General features: G+C 42.7%; 1 protein-coding gene across 1 annotated transcript in view; it reads left to right on the top strand.

Moving 5' to 3' along the window:
- Positions 1-26,019, top strand: part of LOC126428050 (chaoptin) — a 251,465-nt gene that overhangs the window by 115,204 nt on the left and 110,242 nt on the right. Inside the window, exons 5-6 of the mRNA XM_050089927.1 lie at positions 1,704-2,036; positions 14,495-14,805. Coding sequence (XP_049945884.1) covers positions 1,704-2,036; positions 14,495-14,805 — 644 coding nt within the window. The remainder of the gene's footprint in view (positions 1-1,703; positions 2,037-14,494; positions 14,806-26,019) is intronic.

Raw genomic sequence — 26,019 nt, 5'->3', positions numbered from 1 at the left:
CGGAAACTATGCAGGTTCACAGGAGAGCTTCTGTAAAGTTTGGAGGGTAGGAGATGAGGTACTGGCAGAAGCAAAGCTGTGTGGGGGTAGGGCGTGAGTCTTGCTTGGGTAGCTCAGTTGGTAGAGCACTTGCCTGCGAAAGGCATAGGTCCCGAGTTCGAGTCTCGGTCCGGCGCACAGTTTTAATCTGCCAGGAAGTTTCATATCAGCACACACTCCGCTGCAGAGTGATAATGTCATTCTAGGGAAATCAACTCTTCGATCTTTATTTAACATTCCACGATTACTGCAGGACGCATGTGTCCACCGTTGACACACCACGGACTAACTGGGCCAGTCTGACGCTAAACATACACTCTAAGACAAAAAATAGACACACCAAGAAGAAAGTATCCGAATACTACGAAAATCGGTCGGTTTGATGTATCGGTTGGATTACCTGTCCAGACAAACAAATGATTACAATTACGGAAAAATTGGATCAGTTATTCAAGAGAAAGAATTGCATAAGCTGAGCTCAATAACGCATTGGTTCACCTGTGGCCCTTATGCAAAGTTACTTGGCTTGACATTGATTGATAGAGTTGTTGGATGTCCTTCTGAGGGATATCGAGCCAAATTCTGTCCAATTGGCACATAAGATCGAGATAATGCCGCGATGGTTGGAGGGCTGTGCAGAAAATGCTCCGTACGTCTTCAGTTGGGTAGCGATCCAGCGACATTGCTGGCCCAGGTAGGGTTTGGAAGGACGAAGACAAGCTTTAGAAACTGTCGCCGTGCGTGGGCGGATATCATCTTGCTGAAACGTTAGGCAATGATGACTTGCCATGAAGGGCAACAAGACAGGACGTAGAATATCACCATCGCACCGCTGTGTTGTAAGGATGACACCCAAAGAAGTCCTGCTGTGAAAAGAAATGGCCTCCCAGAACTGTACGCCTGGTTGTTGTGCCGTATCTGCGTCAATGCACAGGTTAGCATCCCACCGCCCTCTGGGGCATCTCGAGACACATCTTAGGCCTGAAATGTCATTGACTTCAGTGATGAGTCCCTCTTCGAATTGAATCCCTATGACCAGCGAGGACACGTCTGGAGATGCCCTGGACAGTGGTGGGACTGCAGGCTGACTGCCACCCGCCATACGGCCCAACAACTGATACTCTGGAGTTCCATTTCAAGACCACTTTGGTTTTCATCCGCAGCACCCTTAGAGCTCAGTGGTACGTCGACGGTATTCTACGTTTTGTTGCCCTTCATAGCAAGCCATCCTAGGATTACATTTCACAGGCCGCATAAGGCGAGGGTTTCTGTTGATTTTCTTCGTGCTTGCCAAGCTCTGCCTTGGCGTGCAAGGTCGCCAGATCTTTCCCCAACTGAGAGCGTTTGGAGCATATAGGGCAGAGTTCTACAGCCATCTGGAACCTGACGATCTGTCGCTCAACTCCAGCAACCAATGCCAAGCTGAATAAATGCTTGCATATGGGCCAGAGGTGAACCAGCGCATTGTTGACTTGCTCGGCTTGTGAAGCTCTTTCTCTTGACACAAATCACCCCATTTCTCTGAAATTGTAATCATTTGTTTGTCCATGTTCATGACATCTACCAATTCTGCGGCATTTTTGTTTTTGCCTTAGAGTGTATAAAAAGTTGTTGTTTCGCGCACAGTGGCACACGGAATGCGACGGCCGACGTTGTGTCCGCAGGGCAACCACCTGTCGGAGCTGGACGTGGCGCTGTTCCGCGACGGCCCGCCGCGGCTGACTCGGCTGCAGCTGGCGGACAACCAGCTGTCGTCGGTGCCGTACCGCCAGCTGGCGCCGCTGCGCCTCCTGAGGACGCTCGACCTGTCGGCGAACCGCATCGCCGGGCTGCACAGCGCCACCTCCGAGCCGGACGAGGCCCGCGGCTCGCTCATGTCGCTGGACACCCTGCGCCTCGAGCGCAACCAGATCCAGTACCTGCCTCCAGGCGCCTTCCAGCACTTCGACGTCCTCAACAGGACCTTCCTCGACGGCAACCCTCTCGTCCTCGTGCAGGTGAGTACTGCTGACGGACCGAGACCTTCGAGGCAACTTGCTCTGCGGTTACGACATTCCGTCTGTGGTCGGAACAACTGTGCAGAGTCGCTTCTGCGAAGCCTTGGGCTCTTGCTGGGCTAAGCGGATATTTGCATGTAGTACACAGGCACACAAAGAATTTGAATAAAATCAGCGAAAAAACAGTGTAGATCGCGATGGGTATTTTACTATAAGTAACGGTTTCGGCCTTGGCGTAGGTCATCTTCAGGTGTCACCATCAGCTGAAATTGACGATGCGTAGAACAGTCAATTGATTGCATCGTAAACTTCAGCTGATGGTGCTGTCTGAAGATAGTCGAAGTCTAGGCGGAAACCCATCATTTTAATAAAATACCAATCTCGATCTAGACTGTATTTTTCACTGGTTTTATATAGATTACAAGTACGCTCTTCCCAAAAATGTTACCAAACATTTTGAACACTAAGAATTTGTTTCCTGTCTAGCGGTGTAGCACAGCGTGCTAGGAAACGTCAGTCAATTTTAATATGCGTCGAAAGGTTCAAAAACTGCCAGCATGGATAAAATGATGTTTAACATGTGAAGTTCTCGTCTGAAAACAATGGTAAGAGACTAGTTGGTTATTTTGAGAAATTGAGCAGTAAAGTTTCAATTAATTCTCGTAAGTAAGGTATTTCAAGTACGTGGATTGTGATTTTTTAATTCGGATGAGTATCTAATTTCAAATATTTCTACAATAACGAAATACAGGGGTCCACAGATAAAAGTAGCCCGTGTAAGTATAAAGTAAAAGCAGTGAAATTATGGAAACTAGGAGCTGAAATGGACTTAATTATAATTTACTTCTAATAAAAAACACAGTGAAAAGTACGTTTATAGAAGGTGTAGAAAGTGATTCCCTGCAATACACAGCTGTGCACGTCTACGCATATTCAGATACACCCGGTGTAAAGTTCAGATATCGATGACGGCAACTTCACAGCTGATGTTGTGTATCAGTTCCTGTATTGTGTTGGATCTGCCACATAGACGTTACTCTTCAAGTGTCCCCACAGTAAAAAATCACATACTGCTACATCCGACGAACGTGGTGGCCTTAAATGTTTCGTGACAATTCGTTCTTCAGTGAAGATATCATGGACTCATTCTAGGGATATCTTAGATACGTTGCATGTTGCCTCATTTTGCTGTAAGAAGCAGTTTCCTCTTCCATATCCAGTGAGTTAAGCACAAAATGTATTAAAAATTTCCATATATGCGACTGCTCACTGGGGAAGTTTTTGAAGAGCTGCGGTATTTCGACCGTGCAGAGGTAGCATAATCATTAGTCTCTTAATTTGTGCTGGAATGAATGGCTTGAAGAGGACTCAACTATCTCTTAATAAAGTTTTGAAGTTAACTTTTAAGGCAAAAGGCTTAAATTTATCTTTAGGACGAGAAGACCCTATAGCATTCTACTTTTACATAGCTTTTGGTTGGGCTTCTACAGTTAAAGATAATGTTTTGTTGGGGGTGACATGAAGAATAAATAAACTCTTCATTATTAAATCATTGATTTATTTTCGTTATTACGATCCATAATTTATAATCGTGTTGAGGGTAGCGTCGAAAAATACCGGTCTAATGGAGAGCGTTCCTGTTACATCGCAACCTCGTGTTCTGTGAATTCGCATGGCCGGAAAGATGAAACCTTGCGTCATAACTTACGATGTAATGGATAGGATGTAACAAACGATTGTTATCTTATACAAAAGCCACGTGCAATAACCTGCACGTTTCTGATTGTTATCCTCCCTTAAATGCTGCACCGCCATCACACGACATGGTTTCGAAGTACGGCTTTTCAATATATCCGTTGGCATCTCCGCCTTCTTACATGCTCCTGTTGGGCGAGTTTCTGTGCAGACTTCTTTGGCCTCTGAATAATTCGTCGGAGAATGTCTGAAACAGTTTCTGCTGTGCGAAGTAAAGAAATTATTTGTCGTTTTCCATTTCGCACAGACCTGTAGGGGCGCCATTTTTGTAAAGGTCTGTGTTGCTCTCTTTACTAGTAGTCCTCTATCCGAATACTTGACCTCGAAAAGTTCGCTAGTTTCGTTAATCCTGTCTTCACATATGCTGCCACAACATCCATTGTTTCTCTATCGAGAAAGTTACACTGCAGACCACAAAATGAAACGTCTAACTTCACTGACGAAATAAACAGGAATGCTTACAGAAGAATGCTAACAATCGATTATTGCATAAGAGTTTCCATTGTATCAGAGGTTTTCTCTATTCCAGAAGTCGAAATATTGCATTCGTATTCAAATGGGAGGCGGGCTACTTTTGACTGTGCCACGCTGTATTTTTAAGATCGTAAATGCTACCCAAAATTTTATCATTAACAATACATCAATGTGTACTTACTACTGTTTACTTACAAACTCAATGGACTTAACATGTCTTACCATTAACTTACCACTGTCTACTTGTCGTGGAACTGACTGTGAAAACCCTCAAAAACACAAGTTTAAAATCAGAACTATTTCAGTTTATGATACTAAGGTTTGCATTAACAATTGTTGCGAAAATTAACTACAACCACCGCAAAAATTAATCTATGATTCAGCACAATATAAAATTAATTTTGCCATCCCGTTACTACAGACTGCAAACAATGTTCATGATGGCCCTTACATTTCTGTCATCACATTGACACGTAAATTCAAGTAAACCACTGTAAATGACGCAGCTTAACAGTTACCTGCTTAAATAATTATTTGCATTACCTGATTACCAACAAATTTTTAAGCGCATATGCTTTCAGTAACATACCCAGGATCCTTATCTGACACACATCATCACTGGTCTTGCACAAATCGTCCTTGAAAAGCATTTTCCTGGCAGGAGCAGCCCACGCGTTAGTACTGTTGGCAGTCATATTTCTAGCAATGACCACTATTTACATGCACACATCCTGACGAAGCTATCATTAGTAAGAATCTAAAATTATATAGCTGCCATGTCTTGCTTTATCGTAGAATTATCCACTTACAGAATAAAACACACCGTGTACCACATTTTGCATGCAATAACCCTGTTCTTCACGGACTGTCTCTTATCATTGTTTATTTATTAAAACAAGCTGTATCTAGGAGGTGTAGAATGAATGTATGCAGCTGCATGTGTTTTTGCTGCGTTTCCGTTGCAACGATTTTGATTTGGGTATTCACCGAGATTTTAATTCTAAGAAACAGTCTAGGCGAATGCCGCGATGATTCCCTAGAAAAGGCACGGTCTTCGTTAGCGAATATTTTACAAATCGCAAGAGACCCTTAGTCGACTTTCCAGGAAGAGGTAATCGCTCTTCATACACCATTAAGCTTCACTTACAAGATTTCTAACGAGTATGACGTGCATTAAAGTTCTCTTCATTATTTACGTGACTTACTATGGTTGTGACGTTTTCTTCTTCACTGTAATTTCTGTGCGTAAGCCTCCCAAGTAAGAAATTATTTGAAGTTGCCAGCAATTTGGAATCTTTTTAAATCAATAGTCTCGCCAGGCTTCATTACTGACATCATTCAGCACCAAAATTTAAAATTAATCTGTCAAACTTGTGGTCGTGGTACCCTGCATCTTCTCGAAGATTTTTTTGTTCACTAATAAGTAAACATTTGGATGATCTTTTGACGTTAAGGGGCTCCGGAACGCCCTATACTTGCAATGTTAAAATAACGCTTATAAATTACATCTTTCCTCACAAAGTATTTGAGGTAGGAAGTTGAACTTTTTACAGATTATTTATTGGAATATGGGCTACAACTTAACACAGGGATTTTACAAAATTTTAGTTCAGTTATTAAAGATGATTTTTTTCAATTGTAATGAAAATTCACAACATCTTTTTGCAATTTTTTATTTATATATTCAAAAATATACAGTTTTTTGGAAAAAGGCTGTGTTAAATTATGCAGAAGGTACTGTGTAACATTTGCGGAAAGTTTGAAACAAATATGTTTGGAAGATCCTTAGAAAACATGTAATTAGTATGAGAAAATAAAAGTTTTGGGAATCGAGCGACAAAGATTGGATTAACTTTTTAGTGCATTCCAGGTCCATAGGATGGATTATCTTCATCTTCTGCAAACTCCTCCTCCAGCTTCCTCTTGTTCCTCCTCCTGTTTACTCTTGCTTGTATTTCTAGACTCTTTACAGCCCTGTCTGCAGCCCGAAGGCGTTCCTTGTCTAAAGCAAGCATCGCTCGTTGTTGTGTTCGTAGATTTTGCTACCATTTTCTTCAGTTGCAGTTACTGCAACACTGTTCCAAAAGGTGGTCATGTATGAACACTTATCACATTTCAGTTGTATTTCACTAGCAAGTCCTACGTGCTTTTTTATGGGGAGTTCCAGACCAACTTCACTACAATGAATACATCTTACACAGTTTGAAAAAATTCCTTCGAGAACCGACATATCAAATATTTCATTCACATCCGATTCGCCCATAAAACATTCATAGTTTTCACTCATTGAACCAAGCTTCTTCTGTGAAGTACTTTCTTTCCCACTTTGACTGCTATGGGCAGGTGTACTTGAGAGGTTAGGTTCACTCACTTGGTTATCGTCTTTATTGTTTACAGTAATAACACATACCTTTGGCTTTCCAACATTTCTCCTTTTCTTAAAAGCCTTCAGAGGATTTCTAATAACTTTACTTTTACTCATTATTATACTTCAACAAAACAAAGACTCAAGAAACAGAATTAATTACGAATATTTTCGAGATAACGACAGAGTAAACAAACATGAAACAATCGACAATCACACCAGCGATATATATTGAAGCATCACAGGTTAGCCACACCACATACTTTATCTCATATCACTAAAATGTACCTGATGAACACGGACCTTAATAATAACACCATTTGACAGCAGTTTAACAGCGCCACAGTGGGTCACGCCCATGTAGAACACATTTCAAAAAAAATTTAAAAATAGTTGTAGTCTTCGAAATTGAATAAATTATATATCTATTAAAAGGTAATAGTCTGCAGATTCAGAAATCGCAAAAAAGTAAAAATTGAACTTTTCATGATTTTGAGCCTTTCCGGAGCGCCTTAATGTATTTACCCGTCGGTTCCAGCCTTCAGCGACGTTGTTAGTGCGATGGTGGCTTCCACTGTAATCCCACATATTTCTAGAGCCACTAGGGCACAAAATAGTCATAGAAGACTTGAAACTTTTTGCTTTTGGGCGTGCTCACCTGAATCAGTATCCAAGATTTCCAGGGGAAAACGTGCTAGGGCCGAACACCTTCTTATATGAAAGTGTAGTTCTTCATTTTACTTACGGCGGCAACACGGCCTCAACACTGAACTTGTTTCCACAGACATAGATTAAGATGAAAACTACAACACAAAACTCAGTTTCAGTAAACAAACTTCTAGTTCATTGTACAACAGCTATTTCGATCATGAGAGACGCAGGGTCCATTCAGGGACGTTGGTTTTAATTACTTACAAAATTTCGGTTTTCGTTCGGTAGCATATTGCAGGTATCTGTAATAGTTTCTGAAAGGTATAATTGCCATTTGACTGCACAGTAGGTTTTATTTAACAATCTGGATTTTGTCCTTAGGCCATTATCAAGTGTTACAAGTATTATAAATCATTAGACTTGAGTAGAACACAAGTCATCGTCAAACATGTACCTTCGGTTGTATAATTCAATTTTGTCTAAATAAATGCGATGACATTTGTGTAATATGCTCATTTACTGGCAATTAGCATGACTCAGTTGATATGGTTGTGGAAAAGTAGGTGACCAAATCACAGCACACTGTGGTAAAATTTAAGACCCGTGATTTGGTCATCTATTTTTGCACAACCATATCAACTGGGTCATGCTAATTTAGCATATTACACAAATGTGCTCGCATTTATTCCGAGAAAATTGGTTTGTATAACTGAAGATACATGTTTTGACGATGACTTGAGTTCTACTCAAGTCTAATGATTTTTTGATACTTGTAACACTTGAAAATGGGTTAAAATCGAAATCCATATTGTGGTATAAAAACCGTTGTAGTGTCAAATGGAGGTTATATCTTTCAGAAAGTTTTGTATGACTGTGACTCCATGCAAAAGTAAAACCATTAACTGTAATGGTATTAGTTTCTTCTCAAGAATCTGTAATATCGGCTTGAAGAATACAGAACTGTCCAAAGTGCTTTCTCCAAGCAGCCTTTTCCAGTCGTACGTCCGAGATAGTGGCGGACAGACCAGTGTGTTCTGCTTCTGGAACAGCTTGTTCTGAGGAGTGTTATATCTGATATGTCTTGGGTTCCGCAGAAATATTGAAAAACATTCATTTCCACACAAGTGTCACAAAGTCATCCCATCTACCTCCCAGTATTATAGTTCTTACGACTCGCTAATCGGTGGCTCTTTGCAACATACTGAAGTACTCGTGACTATCTCCGGGCTTTCAGAGGTCAACTGTACGGTAACTAGAAAAATTACGCACGTTAATGGACAGAGCACCTCAGAAAGCTTTTATTCGTAGTTAAATAAAATCTGCAGGTACTCTCTTAACGACTTTAACAGATGAGTACGATAGTAGAAGTACTTTTGAGAATGAGGCATACTTCTGCAAAACATTGGTGTCGATGGTCCAGCAATTAAATAAAATATAAGTCGAAACTGATTCCCACAGCACGTAATGAGTTATGAACAACAACACAGCTCGCGAGATGTTCACCTCCAAACGTACTCTACTTCTCCACTGTAGAAGCCACGGAAATCTCACAAGTGCACAGGTCGGCACTCCGAAATACTTCTATCCTCCGCGACCACGCGCAAACTGCTCCGCTGTCCAAGTCTTTCCGCCGACTGTGCGTCCGTCGCGCTGTACTGCCCGTGTCCAGCACTCTCTCCCGTGTCCCGTGCCGTGCCGGCCTGAACTGCCGCACTGCCGGAACTGCCTTCCATCCAGTCTCCCCAATCACGAGCGCTGTGATTGGCTAGAGCGCTCGCGCCACGTCTTCATGCCAACGCACCCACACAAACATAATGAAACACATTCGAAGTACTGGATTATCATTTACATAACTTGGAATTATATAAATATTCCTACGGCTGGACCATAAACACGCTATAGCACACATTATTAGATATCTAAACAAATTACACTCCTGGAAATTGAAATAAGAACACCGTGAATTCATTGTCCCAGGAAGGGGAAACTTTATTGACACATTCCTGGGGTCAGATATATCACATGATCACACTGACAGAACCACAGGCACATAGACACTGGCAACAGAGCATGCACAATGTCGGCACTAGTACAGTGTATATCCACCTTTCGCAGCAATGCAGGCTGCTATTCTCCCATGGAGACGATCGTAGAGATGCTGGATCTAGTCCTGTGGAACGGCTTGCCATGCCATTTTCACCTGGCGCCTCAGTTGGACCAGCGTTCGTGCTGGACGTGCAGACCGCGTGAGACGACGCTTCATCCAGTCCCAAACATGCTCAATGGGTGCGGGACCGTAGCCCAGCTTCATGGAGACGGTTGCGAATGGTCCTCGCCGATACCCCAGGAGCAACAGTGTCCCTAATTTGCTGGGAAGTGGCGGTGCGGTCCCCTACGGCACTGCGTAGGATCCTACGGTCTTGGCGTGCATCCGTGCGTCGCTGCGGTCCGGTCCCAGGTCGACGGGCACGTGCACCTTCCGCCCACCACTGGTGACAACATCGATGTACTGTGGAGACCTCACGCCCCACGTGTTGAGCAATTCGGCGGTACGTCCACCCGGCCTCCCGCACGCCCACTATACGCCCTCGCTCAAAGTCCGTCAACTGCACATGCGGTTCACGTCCACGCTGTCGCGGCATGCTACCAGTGTTAAAGACTGCGATGGAGCTCCGTATGCCACGGCAAACTGGCTGACACTGACGGCGGCGGTGCACAAATGCTGCGCAGCTAGCGCCATTCGACGGCCAACACCGCGGTTCCTGGTGTGTCCGCTGTGCCGTGCGTGTGATCATTGCTTGTACAGCCCTCTCGCAGTGTCCGGAGCAAGTATGGTGGGTCTGACACACCGGTGTCAATGTGTTCTTTTTTCCATTTCCAGGAGTGTACATGAACGTATATCCAAGGAATAGAACAAAAGGTAGGGCAGTAGCTTAATGTCTCTGTGCTTCCTATAACACAGTGAATATTTAACCAATTTCTTCATGAATAGAATATATCGGATATAAATAAAAACACGGATGAATAAATATATTTATAAGCATGCTGCTACCGTTTTTTCGTGTAAACGTGGAGTACCTATGGTCTGACGCGATCGATAGTAATCGGCCACTTTGACCTCCAATAACTCATGTACTATTCAAGTTGTTGTTGTGGTCTTCATTCCTGAGACTGGTTTGACCCAGCTCTCCATGCTACCCTATCCTGTGCAAGCTTCTTCATCTCCCAGTACTTACTGCAACCTACATCCTTCTGAATCTGCTTAGTGTATTCATCTCTTGGTCTCCCTCTACGATTTTTATCCTCCATACTGCCCTCCAATGCTAAATTTGTGATCCCTTGATGACTCAGAACATGTCCTACCAACCGGTCCCTTCTTCTTGTCAAGTTGTCAATACCTCCTCTTTATTTATGTGATCTACCCATCTAATCTTCAGCATTCTTCTGTAGCACCACATTTTGAAAGCTTCTATTCTCTTCTTGTCCAAACTATTTATCGTCCATGTTTCACTTCCATACATGGCTACACTCCATACAAATACTTTCAGAAACGACTTCCTGACACTTAAATCTGTGCTCGATGTTAACAAATTTCTCTTCTTCAGAAACGCTTTCCTTGCCATTGCCAGTCTACATTTTATATCTTCTCTACTTCGTCCATCATCAGTTATTTTGCTCCCCAAATAGCGAAACTCCTTTACTACACTAAGCATCTCATTTCCTAATCTAATTCCCTATTCGAGTTACATACCTGTAGTTCATACGAATTTAGGTTTACAGTAATACCTCTCTAAAGACACGGCGATCGACAAAATCGGATGAACCGTTTAGATTTAGGAAATTCGTTGCTGGGTGTTACTTGTATAATTTACCGTGAGATACTAACTAATAAAGATATTGAAAATCTGATTACACATTTAGAATCGTCGTGCAAATAATAGTAATGTATGACCAACTGCGACGTAATCGCGTGTACAAACAGTGATCCAATACTGTAAAATGCTTTTTTATTCCAGTCTCTGATCACAAATGAATTCTTTAGACGATGACCGGTTTCAGTCTGTAATGACCATCTTCAGATCTAAAATACAGGGTGATTCAAAAAGAATACCACAACTTTAGGAATTTAAAACTCTGCAACGACAAAAGGCAGAGCTAAGCACTATCTGTCGGCGAATTAAGGGAGCTATAAAGTTTCATTTAGTTGTACATTTGTTCGCTTGAGGCGCTGTTGACTAGGCGTCAGCGTCAGTTGATGCTAAGATGGCGACCGCTCAACAGAAAGCTTTTTGTGTTATTGAGTACGGCAGAAGTGAATCGACGACAGTTGTTCAGCGTGCATTTCGAACGAAGTATGATGTTAAACCTCCTGATAGGTGGTGTATTAAACGTTGGTATAATCAGTTTACAGAGAACGTCAACTACCCGAGGCGATGGATCAGCCGCCCGTGACAGAGCACTTCATCACTGGCCTCCAAGAAGCCCTGATCTTACCCCCCTGCGGTTTTTTCTTATGGGGGTATGTTAAGGATATGGTGTTTCGGCCACCTCTCCCAGCCACCATTGATGATTTGAAACGAGTAATAACAGCAGCTATCCAAACTGTTACGCCTGATATGCTACACGAGTTGGAATATCGGGTTGATATTGCTCGTGTGTCTGGAGGGGGCCATATTGAACATCTCTGAACTTGTTTTTGAGTGAAAAAAAAACCTTTTCGTCCTAGTGTTACCGTCTCAGCTGCATATAATACTGCATTCCTCACTGTTGTCTTGTAGTGGCTTCTTTGCCTCTGTGGATATATTCTTTTTATTGTTTATATCTCCCGTCATGCAGAAGGCTGACCTCATCTTCTGTATCCTCTCTGTTATTCCCTTCTTGCTCCTGTTCCTTCCTGTTATAAATTCTCCCAGGTATTTAAATTTGTCCACCATTTGCACAGTGCCTTCCGGTGTAATGATGTATAACAGAAGGTTATATTATGTTTCTTTCATTAAATACACATTTTTAAGGTTGTGGTATTCTTTTTGAATCACCCTGTATATAAATATATACATCTAGTGAGCAGTGTGTCTTTTAACTTAAAACAGCAATACGTATCCCAATATACTGTCAGACACCAGGGAAATGTCCAGATAAAATACGGTATAACGTACCTTTTTTACACCACGTCCTAAAGTGATACGGCCATAATGGCATCGTCAAAACATATAAATATAATCAGATTTCTCTTTGAGGTATCATGATTCATCTGGCTACTGTTAATTTCTATATGAAGTGTGAAATGTCTGCCATTAAGGTTCCACAAAGTCCCTCCCGGAGCGCAGCGTCACGAAGGAATTCCGAGCCTCGGTTGACCACGTGGTTCGGTCGCTGTGCGGCATCACGCGCTTGCTAACGAGCTGCGCCTTGCCAAACGGCCCGAGCGGTGGCCGCCAACTCTGAACTTAGAATATTTTCAGGGCGCCACAGCTCGCCCGTAACCTCACACACTTACTGTGAAAAGCAGTCGTAATTTGTTTCCCCTGACTCGATAAGAAAACAATCGTGTAGTAACCTTCAAGAGACACAGATATATAAGTAAGTAAATAAAGTAGAAAGAATAATCGGGTGTAGGACACGTAGCATCAAAGTGAGAGTCCGCGGCAGTAGCCACTGTTGGACTGAGCACGCCGCGCGCTTAGAGGCATCCAAAGTGCGGTGGAAACTTTGATCATCATCTTCACAGAAACGGTCGCATACCTACGGGTAAGCCGGGGCACGTGTTCACTCATTTTGACTCCTCTTTTACTGTGCAAAGAGTCTGAGATACCGGTTTATGGCACTTGCCGTGTTCCCCTCGTGAGTGACTGGTACAGCACCTAATTCTCAACATCCTTGTATATCTTCTTCTTCTTCTTCTTCTTCTTCTTATTGCGTTACGGCCTCTGTAGGACCACGGGTAGCCCCTTCGTGGACTGTATTTTCCTCTTCTTCTCCCAGAACCTCTTCATTCTTTCTCTTCTCCTCTCCCGCTCTTCTTCCGAAATCTCCAGTTTCCGTTTCTCCTGGCGGCTCCACTGGTGACATTCTAATCTTTCCCTGTATTCTTCTCTGTCATTGATCTCCGGCATATTTGTCGGTGTATATTTGTTCCTCCAATTTTCCGTTGCTTCTACCTTGATCCCCAATTCCAACCAGTCCTTCCGAAGTTCAACAACCCACTTGGTTTCTGTCTTTCCGCTTGTCATCCCTGTTGTTTCCAACACTCTCTTCGTCATTCTGTGCATACTCATCCTAACTACATGCCCAGCAAACCTTGCCCTTTTGAGTCTGATTTCCCCGGATATTGTTCTCATGTACAATTCATCCCTAAGTCTTCGAATCCACCTCTCTCCACCTCTTTTGAAACCTAGTATTTTTCTCAGTATTTTCCTCTCTTCTTTCTCTAGTTGCTCCGCCCCATTTCGTCCTAGTGTCATCGTCTCAGCTGCATGTAATACTGCATTCCTCACTGTTGTCTTGTAGTGGCTTATCTTTGCCTCTGTGGATATATTATTTTTATTGTTTATCTCTCTCGTCATGTAGAACGCTGACCTCATCTTCTGTATCCTCTCTGTTATTCCCTCCTTGCTCCTGTTCCTTCCTGTTATAAATTCTCCCAGGTATTTAAATTTGTCCACCATTTGCACAGTGCCTTCCGGTGTTTCTCAGTTTGCAGTGATGTTTAATGTCTTTGTCTTGTTACAGGCGATCCTCAGTCCCACCTTTCTGGCTACCTTACTTAAGTTGTCGGGTTGTGTCTTTGCGTCTTCTTCCGTCTCACTTACTATTGCTATGTGATCTGCAAAGACTAGACAGTGCACTTGAGCCCCGTTGTCCTTTTTGTCTCCCACATGGGTCTTTGGTATTCCCATTTCCTCGTTTATTGCTCTCCACTGCCTGATCACTTGGTCCAGTGCTATATTGAACAACAATGGTGACAATCCATCTCCCTGTTTAACACCGGTCTTGATCTCAGACATTTGGATTCTCTTCTTTTCCGGATGTCCCACTGTCACGGTCCACCACCATAGAATGCATCCACAGAAATATTTTCTCAAGGTGAGGTCGACGTTTGGTGCACGTTTTGACCTCGCTCTACATTCAGGTGGTCGTACGCTCCAACATTGAGAGGGTCGAGCCACTGGGACAGAAACGTCCCCGTACTGAGTGGGTGAATGTTTGCCCGCAGGGTGACGCGTTCCGCGATGCCAAGATCCGCGAGCTGTCCCTGCGGGACTGCGGCCTCAGCGAGCTGTCGGCGCGCGCCTTCTCCGGGCTGGAGGCGACGCTCCAGGCGCTGGACCTGTCCGCCAACAACCTGACCGAGCTGCCGCAGCAGCTGTTCCACGAGTTCGACTTCCTGCGCACGCTGTCCCTGCGCGACAACAGCATCTCGCAGGTGCGGCCCGCCGAGACGCTGACCGGCTTCCAGTACTCGCTCTACCGGCTGGACCTCACCGGCAGGGACATGGGCATCACCGCCATACAGGACCTCAGGAGGTGAGCCCCGCAGCCCCCTCTCGCGCGCCGTTCAGTACGTAAGGAGCTCGAGGCAGAAGTACAGAGAACCACGGCACTCCCTCTACTGACTGTGTAACACTACTGTCCGCTACTGCTATACCATAACCTTAAAGTTGAAGGCAGGTCGTAAAATAAAACTATCTTGTTAAATCATACAATGAAGGCTTTCATGACCGGATGGTGCTGTTATTGATAATTCTTCCGGGTTATATGGCCGTGGTCCATGGAATTCTTCTATTCCTAACGTTTCGTCCAATACTACGTTGGACATCCTCAGAGGTATGGCTGGTTCTGCTGAGTCCTGCCGACTGACGACTCGGGCGTCGGAGAGCGGCCTAAATACCGAGGAAAATGGGCGTGGTCTAGCTTGCACATAGTAGCAGAGAGAAAACTGGTCAAAGATAAAATGTAACTATCGATAATAGTCCGTCAGACCAGACTATTTCGTTTTTCGATGTGTTAGTCATGAGACAGACCGATGGCATTCTAAAACATAAAGTGTTTCGGAAGAGCATACATACTGATAGATACTTACATAAGAACTCCAATCATCACCCACAACAAAAAAGAGGTGTAATCAAAAGTTTAGTGGAGAGGGCAAAACGGATTTGTACGCCAGAACATCTGGATACGGAACTGAATCATCTGAAACAGGCCTTCGAAAAGAATGGGTACTCAAACAAAGAAATTAATAGAGTTTTAAGACCTAATTACAGCAGGCCAAAGGACAAGAATGGTACACAGCAATGGAAGAACACGGTGTCTTTACCTTTCGTTAGTAACGTTACAGATCGCATCGGCAAAATTTTGCTGAAACATAAAGTGAAACCGGTATTCAGACCTACCAGAAAAATAGGACAAGTACTTCGTTCTGTTAAAGATAGAAGGCCACCATTATCATTTAGGGGTGTGTATAAAATTCCGTATACTTGTGGCATGGTCTATATTGGTACTACCGAAAGAAGTATGAATACGAGGGTAAAGGAGCATAAAAGTCTTTGCCGACTGGGAAAAACAGATAAATCGGCTGTTGCAGAACATGCACTTCAGTCAGGTGACCATGTAGTAAAGTTTTCTGAAACTACAGTTTTAAGTGCTACCACGAACTATTATCCACGACTGTATAAGCAGGCTATTGAAATTTATAAACATGAAGATAATTTTAACAGCAAAGAAGAGGCCTTGAAATTAAGCGAGATATGGACAGTGGCGTTACAGAATCGATAAGTGATTTTTATCTATGACGGACTATTATCGATAGTTACATTTTATGTTTGACTAGTTTTCTCTCTGCTACTATGTGCAAGCTAGACCACGCCCGCTTTCCTCGGTATTTAGGCCGCTCTCCGACGCCCGAGTCGTCAGTCGGCATGACTCAGCAAAACCAGCCATACCTCTGAGGATGTCCAACGTAGTATTGGACGAAACGTTAGGAATAGAAGAATTCCATGGACCACGGCCATATAACCCGGAAGTATCTTGTTAAAGCAATTATGGTATAACGCAACAGAGCAGTGTTACCCTCGAATTTTGTTATGTTGACCGTGTTGTACCTAACGGAGGTGGCTTATCGGAAGTGAAAGTCACAATTACGTAAATATTCAAACAGTAACAAACAATAATTTACTTATCCACACTGTTTAAAGAATTAAAAAAAACGGTCGCCAGCCTAATTAGGCATGAGAATAATTAACATTCTTGTTTAAGAAAGTACGTATGAGTAACTTGAACGGACAAACACAACCTATATTTTGCCACACGCGAGTGAAATGAACTCTGACACCTGCATATGTTAACGTTAAGTCTGGAGTTGACAGAGTAGAACAAACTATTTGCATAAATATAACAGATAACAGTACACACTATTACTTTCAGGGCTTATTCAAACTGAATAGTCTTTATAACATTACTATTAATATTCACTGCACAATTACAAATTGGACATAGGTTCAGTATTAGTTTTCAAACATTTTCCTAGCTGACATAAAATTGTAAATGTAGTTCACTGCAAAATTATGATCTGGTCACAGGTTAAGTCTCTCTCAGATAAATACTTTTCTATTTAGAATGAAAGTTAAAGGGAATTCACTAACAGATTACTTCTCACTGTCTTTTGAATAAAGAAGTTACTGTTTTCATAGATAGTTGTCTTTCTATTAATCGTTATGTAGCATGAGCACAATAGGCAAACTATGGATCCTGTTACAACATTAATATGCACTTTTAATACACAAGAGGAACCCAATATTGTACACAATTTGACTTGAATATCAAGAGTAATTGAAATTTGCTGTAATTAAGTAACTTTGTGCATTTGAACTACTTTCAGTGGAGGGGGGCCCTTAATCTTGACCACTGTAGCAGAGCATACTAAACACACTTTCAGTACACTAAAGAAACAAGCCCTTAAAAAGTGTGAACATGTAACCTTCAGCAGTATTAGTTCTCCTCTCTTACTGCAGTAGAACACAACTTGACATGTCTGTAAGAAACTGACTCACCCTTTGCGATTTACAACAGGCAGCAATGTGATCATTTACTAAGCAAAACTTTATAAGCCTCAGTTTTAAGAACTTTTAATTTTGAAGTTGGCAACAACATATTAATAAGCAGTTTTAATAGAAACATTATTTTCAGCGAGCATCATGTACTTTGGCTCACTCTCTTGCCACATGAACTTTAATTTCAATAAAGGACACTCGGTAAGCACTTTAGCGTGGGAGGGACCCTAAGTGGATACGTGACTGAGGATAAATCACGGTAGGTACAAGAGTTCAGTTAAAAATTACATCGTATTTGAGTACACTAAACATCCAATGAGCTGAGCCTTCACTGTACATTACTACAGTGTTCCATTACAGTGATTGCGCAATGTGGTGGCGATTGCACGCTGGTAGGTGGATCTGCAGGTAGAATTGCCGGACTCTGTCATTTCTTGGTGGTGATGATAGACATCAATTCCAGAATAGCTCCATCTCTTTATCCATCCATCCGAGACATTGGAAAGCGCCAAGAAGAGCCCCTCTCAGAAACAACACAATACACAACTTTGACATGAGCAGTTGACAGTTTGGTAGCTCGTCCCCGACTGACTGTTGGTTCCAACTTTTATACCTAGGCCATCCACAATTTGCGCACGCTACACAGTTCCTTTCCCGAGGGGAACCACAACACCTTTTACATACGAAATAACTAAGAACCCTAAGTGAAGGTCAGCAGTTTACATAACAGCAAACAAACATTTTAAATAAAACAGAACATTTGCATTTATTGGTAGTTCTACACAAAATTATTTAAATAATATTATTTAATTTTAAAGATAACCAAAGAGATTATATGAGGAAGACAAAAGATCATTACAGAGATTGTACTTCATTACAGTATCTAATTAATCGTACACTAATTACAGAAGTTCAACGATAGGATGTTGAACAAAATAGAAAGCTAAATGAATCAACAATAGGTATGTAATGTCTAAGCTATGGTGTTACAACTGGACCTAATCAGCAGCAGGACCTCAGAAGGTGGCCCTGTACTCTCTCGTTGCAAATTCTCTGGTCAGTGCGTAACCAGGTCGAGGCAAAAGTACAGAGCATCCCGGTAAGAAAGCGTCTTCCAGTACACCCTCTTCCAACTGGACCTAATCGGCAGAGACATGGGTATGACTGCCGTTCAGTGCTTCAGGACTTCAGCCACATAGTCACTTGTCGGAATTTCTCTCAGCCCAATGACTAAGGAATTCAAGGTCCGCACAGAGGAACCGAATGTCGCCCGCCATAGAGACCGACGTTCAGGAGTGATGGTCTGGGGTGCCATTTCTTTTCATAGCAGGACACCTTCGGTTGTCATCTCACCACCCTTACAGCGCGGCGTTACGTCGACGATATTCTACGCGCCATTCTCTCGCTCATCATGGCAACCCATTCTGGGTTTACATTTCGGTAGGATAATGTTCGCCCGAGAGTTTCTATTCCCCGTCTTTACCAAACCCCGCCTCGGCCGGCAAGGTGCCGGGTCTCCCCACAAATGAGAACATTTGGAGCATTATGGGAAGGGCCCTACAACCAGCTCGGCGTTTTGAACATCTAACACCCCAATTGGACAGGATTTGGTACGATGTCCCTCAGCGATACATCAAACAACTCTATCGATCAGTGCCAAGTTGAATAACGACTTGCATAAGGGCCAGAGACGGAGCAACACATTATGGATTTGCTCACTTTTTGAAGTTCTTTCTCTTGAATAAATCATTCAGTTTGTCTGAAATTTTAATCGTTTGTTTGTCTGTACATGTCTATCACATATACCGATGTTCGTCCCATTCGGGCAGTTCCTTCGTTGTCTATTGTATTTTTTTTTTGTCTTAGAGTACATTTTATAATGAAAAAGTGCTTACAGTATATCTGGAACGTTTCCAAATGATGAATGACACTCATGTTCATAATTTAAGGAATAATGATGATACATGGTGGAAGAAACGCTCTGGTGGGCGGTTTGCGGGTTTAAATCACCTTGGGGTATGACCATGCGTTGTATCTGACCTGCGGTCGTCGCACGGTGGCGCTGGCAGCAGTCCACATAAGCAGAGGTGGGTTGGTGCATGTCAGAGTACGGTGCAGCGAGTAAGTGTGCAGACGTTTTAAGACGTGCTAATGGGTACTGTGTGTTGAAAATGGCTCAAAGAACACATATTGATGACGTTATGAGAGGTAGAATACTGGGGCGACTGGAGGCTGGTCAAACACAGCAGGTCGTAGCACGGGCCCTCCGTGTGCCACAAAGTGTGATCTCAAGATTATGGCAACGATTCCAGCACACAGGAAACGTGTCCAGGCGCCACAGTACGGGACGTACACAGTATACAACACCACAAGAAGACCGATATCTCACCATCAGTGCCCGCAGACGGCCACGGCGTACTGCAGGAAGCCTTGCTCGGGACCTTACCGCAGCTACTGGAACAGTTGTCTCCACACAGTCTACAGACGACTGAACAGACATGGTTTATTCGCCCGGAGACATGAAAGGTGCATTCCTTTGACCCCTGGTCACAGGAGAGCCCGTAAAGCCTGCTGTCAAGAACACAGTACATGGTGATTGGAACAGTGGACCCAGGTTATGTTCACAGACGAGTCCAGGTATCATCTAGCGTGAACAAGGAACCACATACCATCCCCTTAATGTCCTTGAAAGGGACCTTTATGGAGGTCATGGTTTGATGGTGTGGGATGGGATTGTGATTGGAGCACATACACCCCTGCATGTCTTTGACAGAAGAACTGTAACAGGTCCGATATATCGGTACGTCATTTTGCACCAGTATGTCCGCCTTTTCAGGGGTGCAGTGGGTCCCACTTTCCTCCTGATAGATGATAACGCATGGCCCCACCGAGCTGACATCGTGGAGGAGTACCTTGAAACAGAAGATATCAGGCGAATGGAGTGGTCTGCCTGTTCTCCAGACCTAAACCCCATCGAGAACGGCAGGGATGCTCCCTGTCGACGTATCGCTGCACGTCTGCAAACCCCTACGACATTTCAGGAGCTCCGACAGGCACTGGTGCAAGAATGGGAGGTTATACCCCAGCAGCTGCTCGACCACCTGATCCAGAGTATGCCAACCCGTTATGCGGCCTGTGTACGTGTGCATGGTGATCATATCCCATATTGACGTCGGGGTACATGCGCAGGAAACAGTGGCGTTTAGTAGAACATGTGTTTCGGGACGGTTTTCTCAACTTGTCACCAATTCCGTGGAATTACAGATCTGTGTCGCGTGTGTTCCCTATGTGCCTATGCTATTAGCGCCAGTTTTGTGTAGTGCCACGTTGTGTGGTACGACATTCTGCAATTATCCTTAATTTATGAGCATGAGTATAGATATTTGTTGTGAGTACCTTTTCGTTTTGGTGTAAAATACTTTTGCCAGCTGATTCAAATCCGAAAAACAAAAAGTAACAACTAAATATCACTTTATATTACTGGACATGACTTAAGATTCCTTGTTAAATAGGTGTGAGGCAGCTAAGTGCATAAATTAAATTAAATAAACAAAATTAATGTGGAGAATGCAAAAAGGCGATTCTTGTAAATGTGCAGAAAGAACATTGACTGGTTCTCAGTGACGGGATCTACCATGTAGCTAATGTACACTATCTCGTCGAAAGTGTGCAGACTCTTATTAGTGGACAATAACACGGGGTGTGCACGGGCTTCACTCTTATGGCGGCTTCAACGCTTCTGGGGACACTTTCAGTAAGGCGTCTGAATGTCTGTTGAGCGATGGCAGTCCATTCTTTTTCAAGAGTCTAAACCAGAAAAGGGAATGATGTTGATCGCTGGGCTCCAGATTGAAGTCGACGTCGTAACGCACCACAAAGGTGTTCCATGGTGTCTAGCTCGCGACTCTGCGCTCGTCAGTCGATTTCAGAAGCGTTATTGTCGACACACCATTGTGTCAAAGATGCTGCTTTATGACAGGGCGCGTTGTCGTGCTGATACAATTATCGTCTCCCACCTGTTCCTCTACTATGTGCCCTACACAATGCTGTAAACTCTGGAACTGTATACTTGCTGAAAGCAAGGGGAAACCACAGCCGTATTTTTTCCCGAGGGTATTCAGCTTTATTGTATGGTTAAATGATGATGGCATCATCTTGGATAAAATATTTCAGAGGTAAAATAGTCCCCCATTCCGATCTCCGTGCTGGGACTACTCAGGAGGACGATGTCATCAGAAGAAACAAAACTGATGTTCTACGGAGCGGAGCGTGGAATGTCAGATCCCGTAATCGGGCAGGTACATTAAAAATTCAGAAAGGGAAATGAATAGGTTAAAGTTAAATATAGTGGGAATTGGTGAAGTTAGGTGGCAGGAGGAAGAAGACATCCAATCAAATTACGGTAATACGGTATTGGGTTTAATAATGAATAAAAAAGTAGGAACACGGAAAAGCTACTACGAATAGCATAGTGAATGCATTATTGCAGCCAAGATAGACACGAAGCCCACGCCTACCACCGTAGTACACGTTTATATGCCAACTAGCTACGCAGATGATGAAGAGATTGAAGAAATGTATGATGCGATAAAAGAAATTATTCAGATAGTTAACGGCGACGACAATTTAATAGTCATGTGGGACTGGAACTCAATTGTAGGAAAAAGATGAGAAGTACTAGACGAATAGGGACTTGCGTAAGGAAGGAAAGAGGAAGCCGCCTGGTAGAATTTTGCACGAGCCCACAACTTAATCATAGCTAACACTTGGTTTAAGAATCATGGAAGAAGGTTGTATACTTGGAAGAGGCCTGGAGACACTGGAAGGTTTGAGGTAGATTATATAATAATAACACAGAGATTTAAGAAACAGGTTTAAGTTGTAAGGCATTTCAAGGAGCAGATGTGGACTCTGACCAGAACCTATTGGTTATGAACTGTAAATCAAAACTGAAGAAACTGCGAAAAAGGAAAAATTTAAAAGGTGATGGGACCTGGATGAACCAAAAGAATCAGAGGTTGTAGAGAGTTTCAGAGAGAGCATTAGGGAACGGTTGACAAGAACAGGGAAAGAAATGTAGTAGAAGAAGAATGGGTAGCTTTGAGAGATGAAATAGTGAAGGCAGCAGAGGATCAAGTAGGTAAAAAGATGAGGGCTACTGGAAATCACCTGTGGATCAGAAGAGATATTGAACTGATGAAAGGAGAAAATATAAAAACGCAGTAAATGAAGGAGGCGAAAAAAAATTAAAACGTCTCAAAAATGAGATCGACAGGAAGAGCAAAATGACTAAGCAGGGATGGCTAGCGGACAAATGTAAGGATATAGAAGCATATGTCAGTAGGGGTAAGAGAGATACTGCCTACACGAAATTAAAGAGACCTTTTGAGGAAAGAGAGCCACCTGTATGAGTATCAAGGGTTCAGATGGAAAACCAGTCCTAAGCAAAGAAGGGAAAGCAGAAAGCTTATATAGGGTCTATACAAGGGCGATGTTCTTGAGGACAATATAGAAATGGAAGAGGATGTAGATGAGGATGAAATGGGAGATATGATACTGCATCAAGAATTTGACAGAGCACTGAAGGACCTAGTTCGAAACAAGGCCCCGGTAGTGGGCAAAATTCCATTAGAACTACTGATAGCCTTGGGAGAGCCAGCCATGATAAAACTCTACCATCTGGTGAACAAGACGTATGACACAGGCGAAATACCCTCACACTTCAAGAAGAATATAATAATACCAATCGCAAAGATAGCAGGGGTTGATAGGTGTCAAAATTACCGAAATATCAGGTTAATAAGTCTTCATGCAAAATGCTAAAACGAATTCTTTACAGACGAATGGAGAAACTGGTAGTAGCCGATCTCGAGGAAGATCACTTTGGATTCCGTAGAAATGGTGGAGCACGTGAGGCAATACTGACCATACGACTTATCTTAGAAAATAGATTAAGGGAAGGAAAACCTACGTTTCTAGCATTTGTAGACTTAGAGAAACTTTTGACAATGTTGACTGGAATATTCTCTCAAATTCTGAAGATGGAAGGGGTAAAATACAGGGAGCGAAAGGCTATTTACAATTTGTACAGAAACCAGATGGCAGTTATAAGAGTCGAGGGGTAGGAAAGGGAAGCAGTGGTTGTGAAGGGAGTGAGACAGGGTTGTAGTCTATCTCCGATGTTATTCAGTCTGTATATCGAGCAAGCAGTAAAGGAAACAAAAGAAAAATTTGGAGAAGGAATTAAAATCTATGGAGAAGAAATAAAAACTTTGCGGTTCGCCGACGAAATTGTATTTCTGTCAGAGACAGCAAGGGTCCTGGAACAGCAGCTGAACGGAACGGACAGTGTCTTGAAAGAAGGATATAAGATGAACATCAACGAGGCTAAAACGAGGATAATGGAATGTAGTCTAATTAAATCACTGATAGTGAGGTAATTAGGTTAGAAAATGAGCCATTTAAAGTCGTAAATGGGTTTTTCTATTTGGGAAGCAAAATAACAGATGATGGTCGGATAGGATATAAAATGTAGACTGGCAATGGCAAGGAAAGCGAAGTTTAACATCGATTATAGATATAAAGTCAGAAAGTCTTTTCTGAAAGTACTTTCATGGAATGTAGCAATGTATGGAAGTGAAACATGCTCGATAAATAGTGTATACAAGAAGAGAATAGAAGCTTTCGAATTGTGGTGCTACAGAAGAAAGGTGAAGATTAGATGGGTAGATCACGTAACTAATGAGGAGGTCCTGAATAGAATTCGAGAGAAGAGGAATTTGTGGCTCAACTTGAGTAGAAGAAGGGGTCAGTTGATAGGACGCGTTCTGAGGCATCAAGGAATCACCAGTATCGGAGGGAAGCGTGGAGGGTAAAAATCGTGGAGGGAGACCAAGAGATGAATACACTAAGCAGATTCAGAAGGGTGTAGGTTGCAGTAGCTTTCGGAGATGAAGAGACTAGCACAGGATAGTGTAGCATGGACAAGTGCATCAAACCAGTCTTTGGACTGAAGACCACAACAAAAACAATGCTGTAAATTATATTCACACCCTTCTTCATTTAGCGACTTTTTAAGCGCTGTCACGGAACCACACCCTAACCACAAAAACAGCCCCATTTCGTAACGCCATCTTCTCTGTACTTCATTGTGACACCACACAGTGGTAGGTAATGTTCTCCAGGCACTCGCGAACGCAAACCCTTCCGTCGGATGCCACAGGGAGAGCGTGAATCATGACTCGTAACCCCTAGTTTTGCACTCGTACACTGTCCAGCTACGTCGCTCTCACACCACCTCAAGCATTTTTTTTGCATATGAGGAGCTCCTCGACCATTGGACACTGTTCTTTTTAACTATGTATGTACAGTCAGTTTGCTAGAGGGATCGCTGGTGGCACCTGCGAACTCACGAGTGACTTCTTCCGCTAATTTCATACGAGTTATTAGAACCACCCTCGACAAAGTTCGAGGGTCTGTATCTATTAGTACATGCCTGCTACTGATTTAGATGTTTCCTAACTTTTCCACTTCACAGTGATAAAAAAAAATTTGCCTATCCCCTCCCCCTTCGATCTCCACCTGTTAAGAGTATGTATAAAATTAAGTCATTTATGTCATGTTTAAGCTGTAGGTGTACTAGACTGTTTATCCCCTAATGTTCAGAAAGGTCTCCTTTCCCCTCACCACTACAACCACCCCCCCGCCACCAGGATCTTCCATTGAGTATGTGCAACTAATAGGGTAATGGGGTTGTTAGCTTTATATTCACTTTTTTCATCAAAAAATATTTCTACTGTTTAGAAAAGTCCCCCCCCCCTCCCCCCGCAACCTCCCGTTCCCATATCGTCATATCTTCCATTGCGTATGTGGAATTAAAAGTGTAATAAAATTTTAATCTCTATGTTCAAGAAGAATCCATGTTACTGTTTTATTATATTTTGGTATAGGATACGGTGCGAGGTTGGCTTTCTTTTTATTCACACTGTAAGTTAAATTTTACGATGCACCATATTGTAAGCTGATGTTTACATGCTAGTATACGCTATTTTGGATTAATCTATCTGTTTATAATAACATCCTAGCCCAGCAATATGTCTTAGCTGACTTATTTTTCGGCAATTACGATGTTTCTGTAACATAAAAAATTTCGCCAGTGTGGCTTTACCTGGTGTATTGATGTCATTAAATGGTTTTCTATGGCTTAAGGTAATTTATTTTCGGCAGTTACGAAGTATTTTAAATTACAAAGGTCCCTAGTGTGTCGCTTCGTGATGTATAGCATTTGTATATACGGAATTTCACGGCCTAGCGCACTAATGTAGTGTGTTTACTTGGAACCAAAGATTATAATGCACCTGTTAGTAAATCGATAGTACGATTGCTAGCATATGCAATAATTGTAACTGTGACATTGCATTGTCTTTGTCTGTGTCCTTGAATTTTTGGCCTCGTTACAACTATCAGTGTGTTACTGGTTGTCGATGTGGACTTCCTCCTCGATTATCGAACACAGTTATTACTGTGACAATTTTTTTTACTTAGTATGATGGGCTTAAAAGGGCAAAATACTTTTGTTCAAATTATGGTTTAACTTTCCTGCCGTTTATGCCAGCAAGTGAAATACTATTTAATCTCATATTTCCCTCTAAACTATGCAGTCTCTAATGCTTTGATTTATTCGTTTTAGGCT

Source organism: Schistocerca serialis, chromosome 12, assembly GCF_023864345.2.
Source record: "Schistocerca serialis cubense isolate TAMUIC-IGC-003099 chromosome 12, iqSchSeri2.2, whole genome shotgun sequence".
NCBI classification, from domain to species: domain Eukaryota; kingdom Metazoa; phylum Arthropoda; class Insecta; order Orthoptera; family Acrididae; genus Schistocerca; species Schistocerca serialis.
This window is presented reverse-complemented; position numbering and strand designations above follow the sequence as displayed.